The sequence below is a fragment of the Agelaius phoeniceus genome, chromosome 38 (genome assembly GCF_051311805.1).
Source record: "Agelaius phoeniceus isolate bAgePho1 chromosome 38, bAgePho1.hap1, whole genome shotgun sequence".
NCBI lineage: Eukaryota > Metazoa > Chordata > Aves > Passeriformes > Icteridae > Agelaius > Agelaius phoeniceus.
In genome coordinates, this window is record NC_135304.1 from 243603 (window position 1) to 259332 (window position 15730).

Genomic DNA, 15730 nt, shown 5'->3' on the forward strand with positions numbered 1-15730 from the left:
GGGGTTTTTTTTTTGGAGGGGATTTGGGGTTTTTTGGGGAGATTGGAGTTTTTTGTGTTCGGGGGGTCCCCAAGGTTTTGCCCTGGGCGTTTTTGGGGTGCAGTCCCCAAACCTTGGTTGGTTTTTATTTCTGTTTTTCCCCACCCAATTCCCATTTTTACCTCATTCTTTACCCCCCAATTCCATTTTTCCTCCACAATTTCCATTTTCCCTCCCCAATTCCTATTTCCCCTTTTTTATCCCCAATTCCCATTTTCCCTTCAGTTTTTTAACCCAAATTCCCATTTTTTACCCTCATATTCCCATTTTTTACCCTCATATTCCCGTTTTTAACCCAAATTCCATTTTTAATCCATATTCCCATTTTTAACCCAAATTCCCATTTTTTACCCTCATATTCCCATTTTTACCCCCAAATTCATTTTTACCCCCATATTCCCATTTTTAACCCATATTCCCATTTTTACCCCAAATTCACATTTTTTACCCCCAAATTCCCATTTTTTACCCCATATTCCCATTTTTTACCCATATTCCCATTTTTTTACCCTCATATTCCCATTTTTTTTACCCCCATATTCCCATTTTTTACCCCCATATTCCCATTTTTAAACCCAAATTCCCATTTTTTTACCCCATATTCCCATTTTTTACCCCCAAATTCCCTTTTTTTTACCCCCAAATTCCCATTTTTTTTACCCCCAAATTCCCATTCTTTACCCCAAATCCCCACTTTTTCCCCATTTTTACCCTCCCCAGAAGGTCGGGACAAATCCCCAAATTTTCCCTCTCCCCAAATTTTGTCCCCTGCATTTTTTGGGGACCCTCCCCAACCTTTACCACTCCCACCCCCATTTTTGGGGATCCCCAATTTTTCCCTCCCAAACCCCCAAACACGAGGCTGCACAAAAATGGCTGAAATGAGTAAAAACGAGGTTTTCTTGTTTTTCCTTCATTCCCAAATGCGGCCCCTCCCCCCCCCCGACAGACACAGACAGAGGTGGGGGAGGGGAGGGGGAAACACCCCACGATTTTTTTTCATTTTTTTGGGGTTTTTTTTGTTGTTTTTGTTGATTTTTTTGGGGTGCGGGGGTCCAGGGCTGGTTTGGCCTCTTAGGGGGGACCCTCCCAGCCCTGAGGGTGTGAGAGAGAGAGGGGAGGAAATGACCAAAAATGTGTAAAAAAACCCCTGAAAAAACCCTAAAGAACCCCAAAACTAAGCACGGCCACAGACACCACAACGGGGGACAAGAGAGGGGGGAGCGACCCCTCCTCAATTTGTGCTTGGGGACAAAGGGGACACAGAGACACCCCCGAGAGGGGACAGAGACCCCCGAGAGGGGACAGAGACCCCGAGAGGGGACAGAGACCCCGAGAGGGGACAGAGACCCCGAGCGGGACAGCGCTGGGCGAGACCACGAGAAAATTTTTGGGGGGGGAATCTGAGGAATTTTGGTGGGGATTTGAGGATTTTTGGGTGGGGATTTGAGGAATTTTGGTGGGGATTTGAGGAATTTTTGGGCGATTTGAGGAATTTTTCCGTCCCCAAGCCCCGCGGGTGTCACACGGTGGTGACCGAGAGCAGGGGGTGCTCCAGGCGCCCCCCGTGCTGTGCCAGCATCATCTCCTGGATCGTCACCCAATTATCCAGGATGCGCCGGCTCCTCTTGCGCAGCCCCCCGCCGCGACCCCTGCCCGTGTTGAGGAGGGGGCGCCACCTCCGCGACCCCCGGGACCCCCGCGGGCCCTGCGGGGAGCTCGGGCCGCCCTTGGAGCAGCAGCTCCCGGCGCCTGCGCTGCTCCCGAGCCCGGGCCAGGTGCTGCTTGCGCTGCTCGCGGCTCCAGTAGCGCCCGGTTTTCAGCTCGCTCCGCGCGTCGTCATCCGTGGAGCCGCCGCGTTCCTCCAGGATTTTGATGGCCCGAGCTTTGAGCAGCCGGTCCCGGCCTGGCCGCTTCCCCCGGGGCCCTTTAGCGCTGCCCGGAGCTCCGGAGGGCGGTGGAGGTGGAGGTGGCGGAGCGGCTCCGAGGCCGGCCCGCAGCAGGAGCGGGGAGCTGCGGGAGCTCTCGCCGGTGTTGTAGGCGCTGGTGCTGTCGCGTTCCGGAGCTTCGGCGATATCGGCCAAAGGGCCCTCCACGCCCGGCCTGGGCTCTCGCCAGGCTCGGCGGCCTCGCTCCCGGAGCCGCTCCAGCTGCTGGGCCCGCAGGAGGTGCCGGCATTTGAACTCCAGGTGCCGCAGCTCCTCCTCGAGCCGCGCCAGCTCCGCCCGGCCCGCGGGCCCCGCGCAGCGCCCGCGCAGGGCCCGGTAGCGCCGCAGCTCCGCGGGGCTCAGCGCGGCCAGCGGCGGAGAGGCCGAGCCGGGCCCCAAACCCGGCCCTAAACCCAAACCCGGCCCTAACCCCGGCCTTAACCCCGCTTCTAAGCCCGCTTCAAAGCCCGGTTCTAAGCCTGGTTCTAAGCCCGCCGTTCCGCGCCGCCCGCCCGCTCCGCTGCCGGCTCTTCCGCCGACCCGCAGCTGGAGCCGGAGCCGCTCCGCGCCGTCGCCGCCGCTAATCCAGCGCCGGGTTTTGCGTGGAGCCGGGACGGGTTTTGGGGTGAATTTTGGGGGTTTTGGGGTTCGCGGCGAGGCGGGGGAGGCCGAGGGGGCGGAGGGGGCCCCTCGCCGGCCTCCTCGCCCAGCAGATCGTGCTCCGAGCTCTCCTCGTTGCGCGTGGATTCGTCCGTGCGCCCCACGCCGCTGTCGGGCTCGGCCCCGCGGCCGCCGCCGGGCGTGGCCGGGCTGGGGGGCTGGGGGGGGACCCCCAAAATGAGCAGGGACCCCCCCCCCAGGACCCCTTTATAGCCCCCGCCCCCTTTAAACCCCCCCAAAATGAGCAGGGACCCCCCCCCAGGACCCCTTTATAGAAACCCCCCCTTTAAACCCCCAAAAATGAGCAGGGACCCCCCCAGGACCCCTTTATAGCCCCCCCCCCCTTTAAAGCCCCCCCCAAATTCTCATCGCCATCCCGGGACCCCCCCCCAATTCCCTCCCAGCCCCTTCCCCTCTGCCTTGGGATCCCCCAGACCCATTTGAATCATCCCCAATTCCCATTTCCCCCCCTTTTTTTAACTCCTATCCCCATTTTTTTCCTTTTTTTCCCCCTCCCAATTTCCATTTTTCCCCATTTTCCCCCCATTTCCTCCCATTCCCCCCATTTCCTCCCATTTTTTCCCATTTTCCCCCCATTTCCCCCCATTTCCTCCCATTTTTTTCCCATTTTCCCCCATTTCCCCCATTTTCCCCATCCCCCCATTTTTTACCCCCCCAATTCCCACTTTCCTCCATTTCCCCTCCATTTTTCCCATTTCTCCCCCATTTCCCCCCACTTTTCCCATTTCCCCCCACTTTTCCCATTTCCCACCACTTTATCCCATTTCTCCCCCCATTTTTCCCATTTCCCCACATTTTTTGCCCCCCCAATTCCCATTTCCCCCCATTTTTTCCCATTTCCCCCCATTTTCCCCATTTCCCCTCATTTCTCCCCATTTATCCCCATTTCTCCCCATTTTCCCATTTCCCCCCATTTCCCCCCCATTTCCCCCCCCATTTCTCCCCCATTTCCCCCCATTTCCCCCCCATTTCCCCCATTCTCCCCCATTTCCCCCCATTTCCCTCCCATTTCCCCCCCCATTTCCCCCCATTTCCCCCCATTTTTCCCCATTTTTCCATTTTTCCCCCATTTTTCCCCATTTCCCCCCCATTTTTCCCATTTCCCCCCATTTTTCCCCCCATTTTTCCCATTTTCCCCCCATTTCCCCCATTTCTCACCTGCCCGGGGGGGGTCCAGGCCCCCCTGATCTCGGGGTCCTCATCGGAGCCGAACCCATCCAGGAAATCCTCGCGGTCACTGTCCCGCCAGCGCTGGGGAGGGGGCAGCACCCATGGGACCCCAGGGACACCCATAGGGACACCCGAGACCCACAGGGACCCACAGGGACACACAGGGACACCCAGGGACCCCCCCAGGGACCCCCCCAGGGACCCCCAAAGGATCCCCGGGAGCCCCAGGGACACCCAGGGACCCACAGGGACACCCATAGGGACACCCAGGGACCCTCAAAGACCCCCAGGGGACACCCAGGGACACCCACAGGGACCCACAGGGACACCCAGGGACCCCCCAAGACCCACAGGGACCCACAGGGACACCCAGGGACCCACAGGGACACCCAGGGACACCCAGGAATCCTCAGAGACCCATAGGGACACCCAGAGACACCCATAGGGACACACAGGGACCCCCAGGGACCCCATAGGGACACACAGGGACCCCTGAGACCCACAGGGACACCCAGAGACCCCAAGGGACACCCAGGGACACTCAGGGACCCACAGGGACACCCAGGGACCCCCCAAGACCCACAGGGACCCACAGGGACACCGAGGGACCCACAGGGACACCCAGGGACACCCAGGGACTGACAGGGACCCACAGGGACACCCAGGGACACCCATAGGGACCCCCAGAGACCCTCAGGGACCCATAGGGACACCCAGGGAAACCCAGGGACCCACAGGGACCCCCCAGGGACACCCAGGGACCCCCCCCAAAAACCCTCGGGACCCCTCCCCAAATTCCCCTATCAATCATTTTTTGCCTCCATTTTTTTCCATCTTTGCTGCTCCCAACCCCCCCTGGGACCCCTCCCCAGTTTGGGGGACCCCCTGCCCGGTTTTGGGGACCCCTCCCCAGCTTTGGGGACCCCTGCCCGGCTTTGGGGACCCCTGCCCGGCTTTGGGGACCCCTCCCCAGTTTTGGAGACCCCTCCCCAGTTTTGCGGACCCCTCCCCAGTTTTGGGGACCCCTCCCCAGCTTTGGGGACCCCTCCCCAGTTTTGCAGACCCCTGCCCAGATTTGGGGACCCCTCCCCAGCTTTGGGGACCCCTGCCCATTTTTGGGGACCCCTCCCCAGTTTTGGGGACCCCTGCCCGGTTTTGGGGACCCCTCCCCAGTTTTGGAGACCCCTCCCCAGTTTTGGGGACCCCTGCCCGGTTTTGGAGACCCCTGCCCAGTTTTGGGGACCCCTCCCCAGCTTTGGGGACCCTTCCCCAGTTTTGGGGACCCCTCCCGAGTTTTGGGGACCCCTGCCCAGCTTTGGTGACCCCTCCCCAGTTTTGGGGACCCCTGCCCGGCTCTGGGGACCCCTGCCCAGTTTTGGGGACCCCTGCCCAGATTTGGGGACCCCTCCCCAGTTTTGGGGACCCCTGCCCGGCTTTGGGGACCCCTCCCCGGCTTTGGGGACCCCTGCCCGGCTCTGGGGACCCCTCCCCAGTTTTGGGGACCCCTCCCCAGCCCCCCCGGGACCCCTCCCCGGCTTTGGGGACCCCTCCCCAGCTTTGGAGACCCCTCCCCAGCTTTAGGGACCCCTGCCCAGTTTTGGGGACCCCTCCCCAGCTTTGGAGACCCCTCCCCAGCTTTGGGGACCCCTCCCTGGCTTTGGGGACCCCTGCCCAGCTTTGGGGACCCCTCCCCAGTTTTGGAGACCCCTCCCCAGCTTTGGGGACCCCTCCCCAGCTTTGGGGACCCCTCCCAAGCTTTAGGGACCCCTCCCCAGTTTTGGGGACCCCTCCCCCAGCTTTGGGGACCCCTCCCAAGCTTTGGGGACCCCTCCCCAGATTTGGGGACCCCCTGCCCAGTTTTGGGAACCCCTCCCCAGTTTTGGAGACCCCTCCCAAGCTTTGGGGACCCCTGCCCGGCTTTGGAGACCCCCTCCCCAGCTTTGGGGACCCCTGCCCAGTTTTGGGGACCCCTCCCCAGCCCCCCGGGACCCCTCCCCAGTTTTGGGGACCCCTCCCCATTTTTGGGGACCCCTCCCCAGATTCGGGGCGCCCCCAGCCCCACCTGGCTCTCGGGCCGGGCCAGCAGCAGGGAGATGTTGGTTTGCTGCTCGCGGGTCAGGAAGGCCACGGCCTCCTCCCGGTCCTGGATCTCCACCCCATTGATCTGAAATGTGGGGAGGGGGAGGCCCCAGGGACCCCTCCTCAAATGGAGGAGGTGGGGGAGGGGGGGAGGGAGGGGTGAGTTCATCAAAATGGCCAAAATTGCGCCCAAAATGCCCAAATCGCCCGCGAATTCTGGGGGTTTTGGTCAAAATTCACCCCAGAATCTCCAAAAATTCACCCCCAAAATCTCCTCAAATCCATACAAAATCTCCTCAAATCCACCCAAAATCTCCTCAAATCCACCCCAAATCCTTCAATTTCCCCCCAAATCCCCCCCACAATGCCCCAAATTGTGCCCAAATTGTGCCCAAAATGCCCCAAATCGCCCGCGAATTCTTGGGGGTTTTGGTCAAATTCACCCCAGAATCCCCACAAATTCATCCCAAAATCTCCAAAAATTCACCCCAGAATCTCCACAATTCACCCCAAAATCTCCTCAAATCCACCCAAAATCTCCACAAATCCACCCAAAATCCTTCCATTTCCTCCCAAATCCACCCAAAATCTTTCAATTTCCTCCCAAATTGCCCTCAAAATGCCCCAAATTGTGCCCAAATTGCGCCCAAAATGCCCCAAATCGCCCGCGAGTTCTTGGGGTTTTGGTCAAAATTCACCCCAGAATCTCCACAAATTCACCCCAAAATCTCCAAAAATCCACCCAAAATCTCCTCAAATTCACCCAAAATCTCCTCAAATTCACACAAAATCTCCTCAAATTCACCCCAGAATCTCCTCAAATCCACACAAAATCTCCTTAAATCCACCCAAAATCCTTCCATTTCCTCCCAAAATGCCCCAAATTGTGCCCAAATTGTGCCCAAAATGCCCCAAATCGCCCGCGAATTCTTGGGGGTTTTGGTCAAATTCACCCCAAAATCTCCACAAATTCACCCCAAAATCTCCCCAAATCAACCCAAAATCTCCCCAAATCAACCCCAAATCCTTCAATTTCCTCCCAAATCCCCCCCACAATGCCCCAAATTGTGCCCAAATTGCCCCCAAAATGCCCCAAATTGCCATAATTGCTTCCAATTTTCCCACAAAATGCCCCAAAGTCCCCCAAAATGTCCCAAAATCCTCCCCGAAAATCCCCCCCAAATCCTCACCAAAATCCTCCCCCAAATTCCCCCCAAAACGTCCCAAAATCCTCCCCCAAAATGTCACAAATCATCCCCAAAATCCCCAAATTTCCCCCAAAATGACCCAAATTCCTCCCCAAAATCCCCCAAATCCTTGCAAAAATCCCCAAATTTCCCCCAAAATCCCCCAAATTCCCCCCAAAACGTCCCAAAATCCTCCCCAAAATCCTCCCCAAAATCCCCAAATTCCACCCAAAATCCCCAAATTCTCCCAAATTCCCGCCCAAATCGCCTTAAAAATCCCCCAAAATCTCCAAATTCCCCCAAAATCCCCCCAAATTTCCCCCAAAATCACCAAAATTGGCCCCAAATTCACCCCAGAATCCCCAAAATTCCCACAAAATTTCCCCCCAAATCACCAAAATTGGCCCCAAATTCACCCCAGAATCCCCAAAATTCCCCAAAAATTCCCCCCAAAATCACCAAAATTGGCCCCAAATTCACCCCAGAATCCCCCCAAATTTCCCCCAAAATCCCCCCCAAATTTCCCCCCAAAATCCCCAAAATTGGCCCCAAGTTCCCCCCAAAATCCCCAAATCCCCCCCAAATTTCCCCCAAAATCACCAAAATTGGCCCCAAATTCCCCCCAGAATTCCCCCAAATTTGCCCCCAAAATCACCAAAATTGGCCCCAAATTCCCCCCAGAATTCCCCCAAATTTCCCCCCAAAATCACCAAAATTGGCCCCAAATTAACCCCAGAATCCCCAAAATTCCCCCCAAAATCACCAAAATTGGCCCCAAATTCACCCCAGAATCCCCAAAATTCCCCCCAAAATTCCTCCCCTAATTCTGCCAAATCCCCCTAAAATCCCCCCCAAATTTCCCCCAAAATCACCAAAATTGGCCCCCAAATTCACCCCAGAATCCCCAAAATTCCCCCCAAAATCCCCCCCAAAATCACCAAAATTGGCCCCAAATTCACCCCATAATCCAAATTTATCCCCAAATTCCCCCAAAATGACCCAAATTCCCCCAAAATCCCCAAACCTGCACGATCCTGTCTCCCTCCCGGATCCGCCCGTCCTTGGCTGCGATGCTGTTGGGATTCACCTGAGGGGACAAAAAACCCAAATTTTTGAGGATTTTTCATGAGGACTTGGGGGATTCTTTAGGATTTTTTATTGTTATTTTTTGGGATTTTTAAAAATTTTTTTAGGATTTTTTTTAGGATTTTTGGGAGTTTTTTTAGGATTTTGGGGGGGGGTTTTTTAGGATTTTTGGGGTTATTTTTTAGGATTTCTTGGGGAAATTTTTAGGATTTTTTGAGGCAATTTTTAAGGATTTATTGGGGGATTTTTTAAGGAATTTTTAATGACTCCCTGGGGGATTTTGGGGGTTTTTTTTAGGATATTTTTTAGGATTTTTTAGAATATTTTTTAGGATATTTTTTTAGGATATTTTTTAGGATATTTTAGGATAATTTTTAGGCTATTTTTAGGATATTTTTAGGGTATTTTTTTGGATATTTTTAGGATTTTTGGGGCTATCTTTTAGTATATTTTTTAGGATAGTTTTTAGGATAATTTTTAGGATATTTTAGGATATTTTTAGTATATTTTTAGGATATTTTTTAGGATATTTTAGAATAATTTTTAGGCTATTTTTAGGATATTTTTAGGGTATTTTTTAGGGTATTTTTTAGGATATTTTTCAGGATTTTTGGGGCTATTTTTTAGGATTTTTTTAGGATATTTTAGGATATATTTTAGGCTATTTTTAGGATATATTTTAGGCTATTTTTTAGGATATTTTAGGTTAATTTTTAGGCTATTTTTTAGTATCTTTTAGGATTTTTAAGGATATTTTTTTAGGATATTTTAGGATATATTTTAGGCTATTTTTAGGCTATTTTTTAGGATATTTTAGGCTATTTTTTAGGCTATATTTTAGGCTATTTTTAGGATATATTTTAGGCTATTTTTTAGGATATTTTAGGTTAGTTTTTAGGCTATTTTTAGGCTATTTTTTAGTATTTTTTAGGATATTTTTAAGGATATTTTAGGATATTTTTAGGATATTTTAGTATATTTTTTAGGATATTTTTGAGGATATTTTAGGATATTTTTTAGGATTTTTTAGGATATTTTAGGATATATTTTAGGCTATTTTTTAGGATTTTTTTAGGCTATTTTAGGCTATTTTTTAGGCTATTTTTTAGGATATTTTAGGCTATTTTTAGGTTATTTTAGGATATATTTTAGGCTATTTTTTAGGCTATTTTAGGCTATTTTTAGGCTATATTTTAGGCTCTTTTTTAGGCTTTTCCCCCTCCCCAGCAGACCTCCCCCACGTAGATGCCGGGGTCCTCCTCGCCGTCGGTGCGGTAGCAGACGGTGATTCCCAGTTTGTGACTGGTTTTGTACAGCTCCACCTCCTGGAGGGGGGGGGGAGAGGGGTCAGGGGGACCCCCGGGACCCCCCCCGGGACCCCCCAGAACCCCCCGGGACCCCCCCCTCAATTCCCAGCCCCCTCCTGCAACTCCCCCCTCCCCAATAAATTCATTTTTGGCTCCTTTTTTCCATTTCCGGGGGTCCAAACTTCTTAAAATTCTCCCAATCCCTCCCCAAAAAAGGCTCAGGACCCCCTCCCCAAAAAATCCAGGACACCCCCAGGACCCCTCCCCAATTTCCCAACCTCCCCCCTCCCCAATAAATTCATTTTTGGCTCCATTTTTTTCATTTCTGGGGGTCCCAAACTCTTTAAAATCCCCCCCAAAAAAGGCTCAGGACCCCCCAAAAAGATTCAGAACCACCCCCCAAAAAAGGCTCAGGACCCCCCCAAAATATTCAGGACACCCCCAGGACCCCCCCCCCAATTTCCCACCCTCCCCCTCCCCAATAAATTCATTTTTTACTCATTTTTTCCACTTTGGGGTTCCCAAACTCTTTAAACCCCCCCCCAAAAAAGACTCAGGACCCCCCCAAAATATTCAGGACCCCCCCCCAAAATATCCAGGACACCCCCAGGACCCCCTCCCCAATTTCCCAGTCTCCCCCCCCCTCCCCAATAAATTCATTTTTGGCTCCATTTTTTTCATTTCTGGGGGTCCCAAACCCCCCCAAATTCCCCCAGATAGACTCAGGACCACCCCCAAAATATTCAGGACCCCCCCCAAAATATTCAGGACCCTCCCCCCCAAAAATATTCAGGACACCCCCAGGACCCCTCCCCAATTTCCCAGTCTCCCCTCCCCAATAAATTCATTTTTTACTCATTTTTTTCCACTTTGGGGTTCCCAAACCCCCCCCAAAAAGACTCAGGACCCCCCCAGAAATATTCAGGACCCCCCCAAAAATACCCAGGACCCCCCAACAATCCTCAGCCCCCCCCCAGGACCCCCACCTCATATTCCAGCTCCTCAGGGCGCTCGGGCTCCCCCAAATCCGTGGGGTCAAAATAATCCTGGGGGAGGGGGGGCCTGGGGGGGGCAGAAAAATATCAGGGGAGGGGTCTCGGGGTGGGGGAGGGGTCCCGAAGGGTTTGGGGAGGGGTCTCGGGGGGGGGGTTGGGCCTCAAAAAGGGTTTTGGGGGGCCTGGGGGGCAAAATGGGTCTGGGGGGGACATCCCCAAATGGGTCTGGGGGCTCAGAGGGGTTAAAATGGGGGGGGTCCTGGGGTGTGGGACAGCCCAAAATGGGTCTGGGGGCTTAGAGGGGTTAAAATGGGGGGGGTCCTGGCAGGGTGGAACATCCCCAAATGGGTCTGGGGGCTCAGAGGGGTTAAAATGGGGGGGGGTCTGGGGGGGTGGGACAGCCCAAAATGGGTCTGGGGGCTCAGAGGGGTTAAAATGGGGGGGTCCTGGCAGGGTGGAACATCCCCAAATGGGTCTGGGGGCTCAGAGGGGTTAAAATGGGGGGGACATCCCAAAATGGGTCTGGGGTCTCTCAAAGGCGTCACAATGGGGGGATCCTGATTGGTCTCTGAGGGGGGGGGCACTCCCTAAAATGGGTCTGGGGGCTCAGAGGGGTCACAGTGGGGGGGTCTCTACTGGGGGGAAACCCCCAAAATGGGTCTGGGGTCTCAAAGGAGTCACAATGGGGGGGTCCTGGCAGGGTGGGACAGCCCAAAATGGGTCTGGGGGGGTTCCAAGGCCCAAGGGGGGCTCCCAAAGATCTGGGGGCGTTCCAAGGCTCAAGGGGAGGGGTCCAGGGGTCCCCACCAGCCCCACCCGGGGGTCCCCAAGGATCTGAGGGTCTCTGAGGGGTTCCAAGGCCCAAGGGGGGTCCCCCAAATATCTGGGGGGGGGTCTGGGGGAGGATTCCAAGCCCCAAAGGTGGGGGGGGTCCCTGGGGGTCCCTAGGGAGGATTCCAAGCCCCAAGGGAGGGTCCCTGGGTGTGCGGGGGTCTCTGGGGTGGTTCCAAGTCCCAAGGGCGGGGGGGGTCCCTGAGGGTCTGGGGGTCTCTGGGGTGGTTCCAAGCCCCACGGGGGGGGGGTCCCTGGGGGTCTCTGGGGTGGTTCCAAGCCCCAAGGGGGGGGGGTCCCTGGGTGTCCGGGGGTCTCTGGGGTGGTTCCAAGCCCAAGGTGGGGGGGGGTCCCTGAGGGTCCGGGGGTCTCTGGGGTGGTTCCGAGCCCCAAGGGGGGGTCCCTGATGGTCTCTGAGGGTCCCTGCAGGTCCGGGGGTCTCTGGGGTGGTTCCAAGCCCCAAGGGGGGGGGTCCCTGAGGGTCTCTGGGGTGGTTCCAAGCCCCAAGGGGGGGGGGTCCCTGGGGGTCCCCGGGTGTGTGGGGGTCTCTGGGGTGGTTCCAAGCCCCAAGGGGGGGGGTCCCTGGGTGTCCCTGGGTGTCCGGGGGTCTCTGGGGTGGTTCCAAGCCCCAAGGGGGGGGGTCCCTGAGGGTCTCTGGGGTGGTTCCAAGCCCCAAGGGGGGGGGTCCCTGGGGGTCCCCGGGTGTGTCCCCCCCCCGTTCACTCACGGCTCGCCCCCCCCCCAGCCGGCTCTCGAAGCTGATGTCCGTCTGGGTGCCGCTGTCCACCAGCCCCGCCCCCCCGCCCCCAATTTGGGGCGGGGGTCCCGGCCCCCCTCCCCCCTCCCCATGCCGAGGGTGGGGGGTGGGCTCCGGCCTGGCCCCGGGGGCTCCTCCTCAGCACCTGCAGCACCAGCGGCTCCTTGGAGCCCCCCCGGGGCCCCCCCCGGCGCGACCCCCTCCTTCCCGCTCACCTGAGAGGGGGGTGGGTGGGGGGGGGGGGTCAGGACCCCTCCTCAAATTCCCCACACCCCCCCCCCCCCCACAATCCCCGGGTGTCTCCATTGTCCCCAAACCCCTCCTAAACCCCTCCCAAACCCACCCCCGCCCCCTCCCCAAAATTCAGCCGCGCCCCCCCCCCCCTTCTCCCCCCCCCCCTCCATTCCCCACCGCGACCCCCGACCCCAACCCTAAAAAATCCCCCCCGGATCTTCCCCAAAGCCCCCCCCGAGACCCCCGCCCACCCCTCCATTGTCTGCGGCTCGCCCGGAAGCGGCGGGCGCGGTTCCCATGGCAACCGAGGGGCGGGGGGCGAGGGGGACACCGGGACCCCCCCCCCAAATCCACAGCGACCCCTCCCCCCCCAAAGACCCCCCCCTCACCTTTCCCCCCCCCCCTTTACCTGGCCCTGAAGCCCCCAGACCCATTTTTACCTGGCCTAGCCCCCTCCCCAATTCTCTCTCCTTTACCTGTCCCCCGAGCCCCCAGACCCATTTTCTTCCCCCTTCCCCCACTCGCAGCCCCTCTCCCCATTCATTCCCCCCCCCGAGCCCCCAGACTCATTTCCCTTCTCCCCACTCCCTCAATTCCCACATTCCCTCCCCATTCATTCTTCCCCGAGCCCCCAGACCCATTTCCCTTCCTTCCCCATTCTCCCCCGAGCCCCCTCCCCATTTCTCCTTCCCTACCCCGCTACCTGCAGCCCCCTCCCCATTCATTCACCCCCTCGACCCCTCCCCATTTACCCCCATTCCCCCCACGCCCCCTCCCCGGATTTCCCCCATTCCGGTCCCTGCAGCCCCCGAGCCCCCAGCCCCATTTATCCCTATCCCGGTACCTGCAGCCCCCTCCCCATTTTACCCCCGTTCACCCCGTCCCCTCGCCCCCTCCCCACATTTCCCCCTCATATCCCGATCCCTGCAGCCCCCTCCCCATTTATCCCCATCCCGGTCCTTGCAGCCCCCTCCCCACTGACCCCTCCCCATTGACTCTCGCCCCCTCCCCACATTTCCCCCTCACATCCCGGTCCCTGCAGCCCCCTCCCCACTGAACCCCCACCCATCGCCCCCTCCCCACATTTCCCCCTCACATCCCGGTACCTGCAGCATCACCCGGTGCTGCTCCTCCGGTTTCTGCACCACGCACATGTTGCAGCCCATGGCGGGACCCCCCCTCACCTGCGACCCCCCCTCACCCCCGGGGACCCCCCCCGCCCCCGGCCCCGCCGCCGCCTCAGCCTCGCCCCCCTCGCCCGGGGGGGCGGCAGCGCCCGCCCCGCGCCCCCCCCCCGGCCCTCATGGCGGGCTCGGGGCCGGGGGCTCGGGGGCGGCTCCGGGGCCGGTTCCGCCGCCCGGGGGCGGTTCCCGCGCTCGGGGCCGGGGCTGTTGTTTCCGGTTCTGGTTCCGGTTCTGGTTCCGGTTCCGGCTCCGGTTCCGGCCCCGGTTCCGGCCCCGGTTCGGGCCGGTCCGGCCGCGGCGGCCGTGAGGGGAGGGGGCGTGGCCAGGCGTGAGGGGAGGGGGCGTGGTCTAACGTGAAGGGAGGGGCGTGGCCAGGCGGCGAGGGGCGTGGCCAAGCTTGAGGGAGACTATCAGCAGTGAGGGGGCGTGGTCAGAACTGTGGAGGAGGCGTGGCCAATGTGGGTGTGGTCACGGTTAGGAGGCGTGGTCAATGCAAATATCAATGTGGGTGTGGTTGGGTTGTGAACGAGGCGCGGTCAATGTGGGCGTGGTCACGGCGATCGCGCCCTTTTAGCGAAGCCGCGCCCACTCCCCGAGGCCACGCCCACTCCCTGGGCGGACCCCAAAGACCCCCAGAGACCCCAGAGACCCCTCCCACAGAACCTACAGACCCCAGACCCCCTATAGCCCCCCAAAATCCCCTATAGCCCCCCATAACCCCCTAGGAGCCCCTATGGACCCCCTAAATCCCCTCAAAGACCCCTCCCCTATAGCCCCCAAGACCCCCTACAGAACCCCATAACCCACCCCACATCTCCTACAGACCCCCTATAGCCCCCCTCAAAGACCCCCTATAGCCCCCCCATAATCCTCCCTATATCGCCCCCAAAACCTCCTCAAAGACCCCCCCAAACCTCTTGTACACCTCCTATAGAGCCCCCCAAAACCCCCTCAAAGAACCCCCAACACCCCCTATAGCCCCCCATAACCCCCCCCGAGACCCCCTACAGGACCCCCACCCCCTATAGACCCCCTATAGTCCCCCTCAAAAACCCCCTATAGCCCCCCCATAAACCCCCCAAATTCCCTACAGACCCCCCAGAGCTCCCACAAATCCCCTTAAAGACGCCCCCAGACCCCCTAAAAACCTCCCCAAGACCCCCTACAGGACCCCCATCCCCTGTAGCCCCCCACAAACACCTCCAGATCCCATATAGCCCCACAAATCCTCTCAAAGACGCCCCCAGACCCCCTAAAAACCTCCCCAAGACCCCCTACAGGACCCCTATCCCCTATAGCCCCCCCAAATCCTCTCAAAGACGCCCCCAGACCCCCTAAAAACCTCCCCAAGACCCCCTACAGGACCCCCATCCCCTATAGCCCCCCCAAACCCCTCAAAGACCCCCTATATCCCCCCCCCGGCATAGCCCCCTCCCCAAAATCACCCCCAGCCTTTTCCCGGCAGTTCTTTCTTTATTTTTGGGGCTTTTTCCCCCCCACAATTTTTTATATTTTTGGGGGGGGGGTTGGTTTTTTTTTTGCAGTTTTTTTTTTTTTGCTCCGCGTAATTTTGGCGCTTTTTGCTGGGGGGGGGAGGGGGGAGGGGTCACACATTGGGGGGGAGGGGTCACACGAGATGGGGGAGGGGAAGGGGGGCTCGGCTGCCGTTTTTGGGGCCCTTTGGACCAATTTTTCCGCTTCTTTTTTTTTCCCATAAAAAGGGGGTTTGGGGAGGGGGGGGGGGCACCGCACACATTGGGGGGGGGGGGGCTACAAAGCTACGACACAGCGCGGGGGGGGGGGGGGGTTGGAATCGGGACCCCCCCCGTGGGGATTTGGGGGAGTTTTGGGGTGGGGGGGGGGGGTTTGGGGTTCAGGGAGGGGCCCGGGGGGGGTTTTGGGGTGCAGGGGGGGGGGTTCGGGGTGCAGACCCCCCCCCGCCGGCTCGTGTGAGGTTGCCAAGGCCGCGCCGTGAGATGCATTCAGAAATTTGGGGAGGGGGCGTGGTGGGACCCCCCCCCACCCCAAAAAAACCCCCCCACCCCAAAAAAAACCCCCCCCCAATTTTTTTTTTTTTTTTTTGGGGGGGGGGTATCGGAGGAGTGAAGGAAGATGAGGGGGGGGGGGTCTAAAATCTTGGGGGGGGGCGCAAAATCCCCCCCTTGCCCCCCAATTTTGGTCTGCAGAGCCCCCCCCGTGTCCAGACCCCCCCCCCCCCCCCCAAAAATCCAGCGCGGGGGGGAGGGGAGGGG

General features: G+C 57.9%; 1 protein-coding gene across 1 annotated transcript; it reads right to left on the minus strand.

Moving 5' to 3' along the window:
* Window positions 1-916: 916 nt before the first annotated feature.
* On the minus strand, window positions 917-13829 carry LOC143692325 (PDZ domain-containing protein 4-like). Its single transcript, XM_077172511.1, is given in 10 exon segments — window positions 917-1763; window positions 1765-2573; window positions 2576-2785; window positions 3807-3899; window positions 5881-5982; window positions 8109-8171; window positions 9403-9495; window positions 10464-10539; window positions 12031-12275; window positions 13401-13829. Coding segments are annotated over 10 exon segments (1953 nt in total). The 5' UTR covers window positions 13461-13829; the 3' UTR covers window positions 917-1561.
* Between the last annotated feature and the right edge of the window lie 1901 nt (window positions 13830-15730).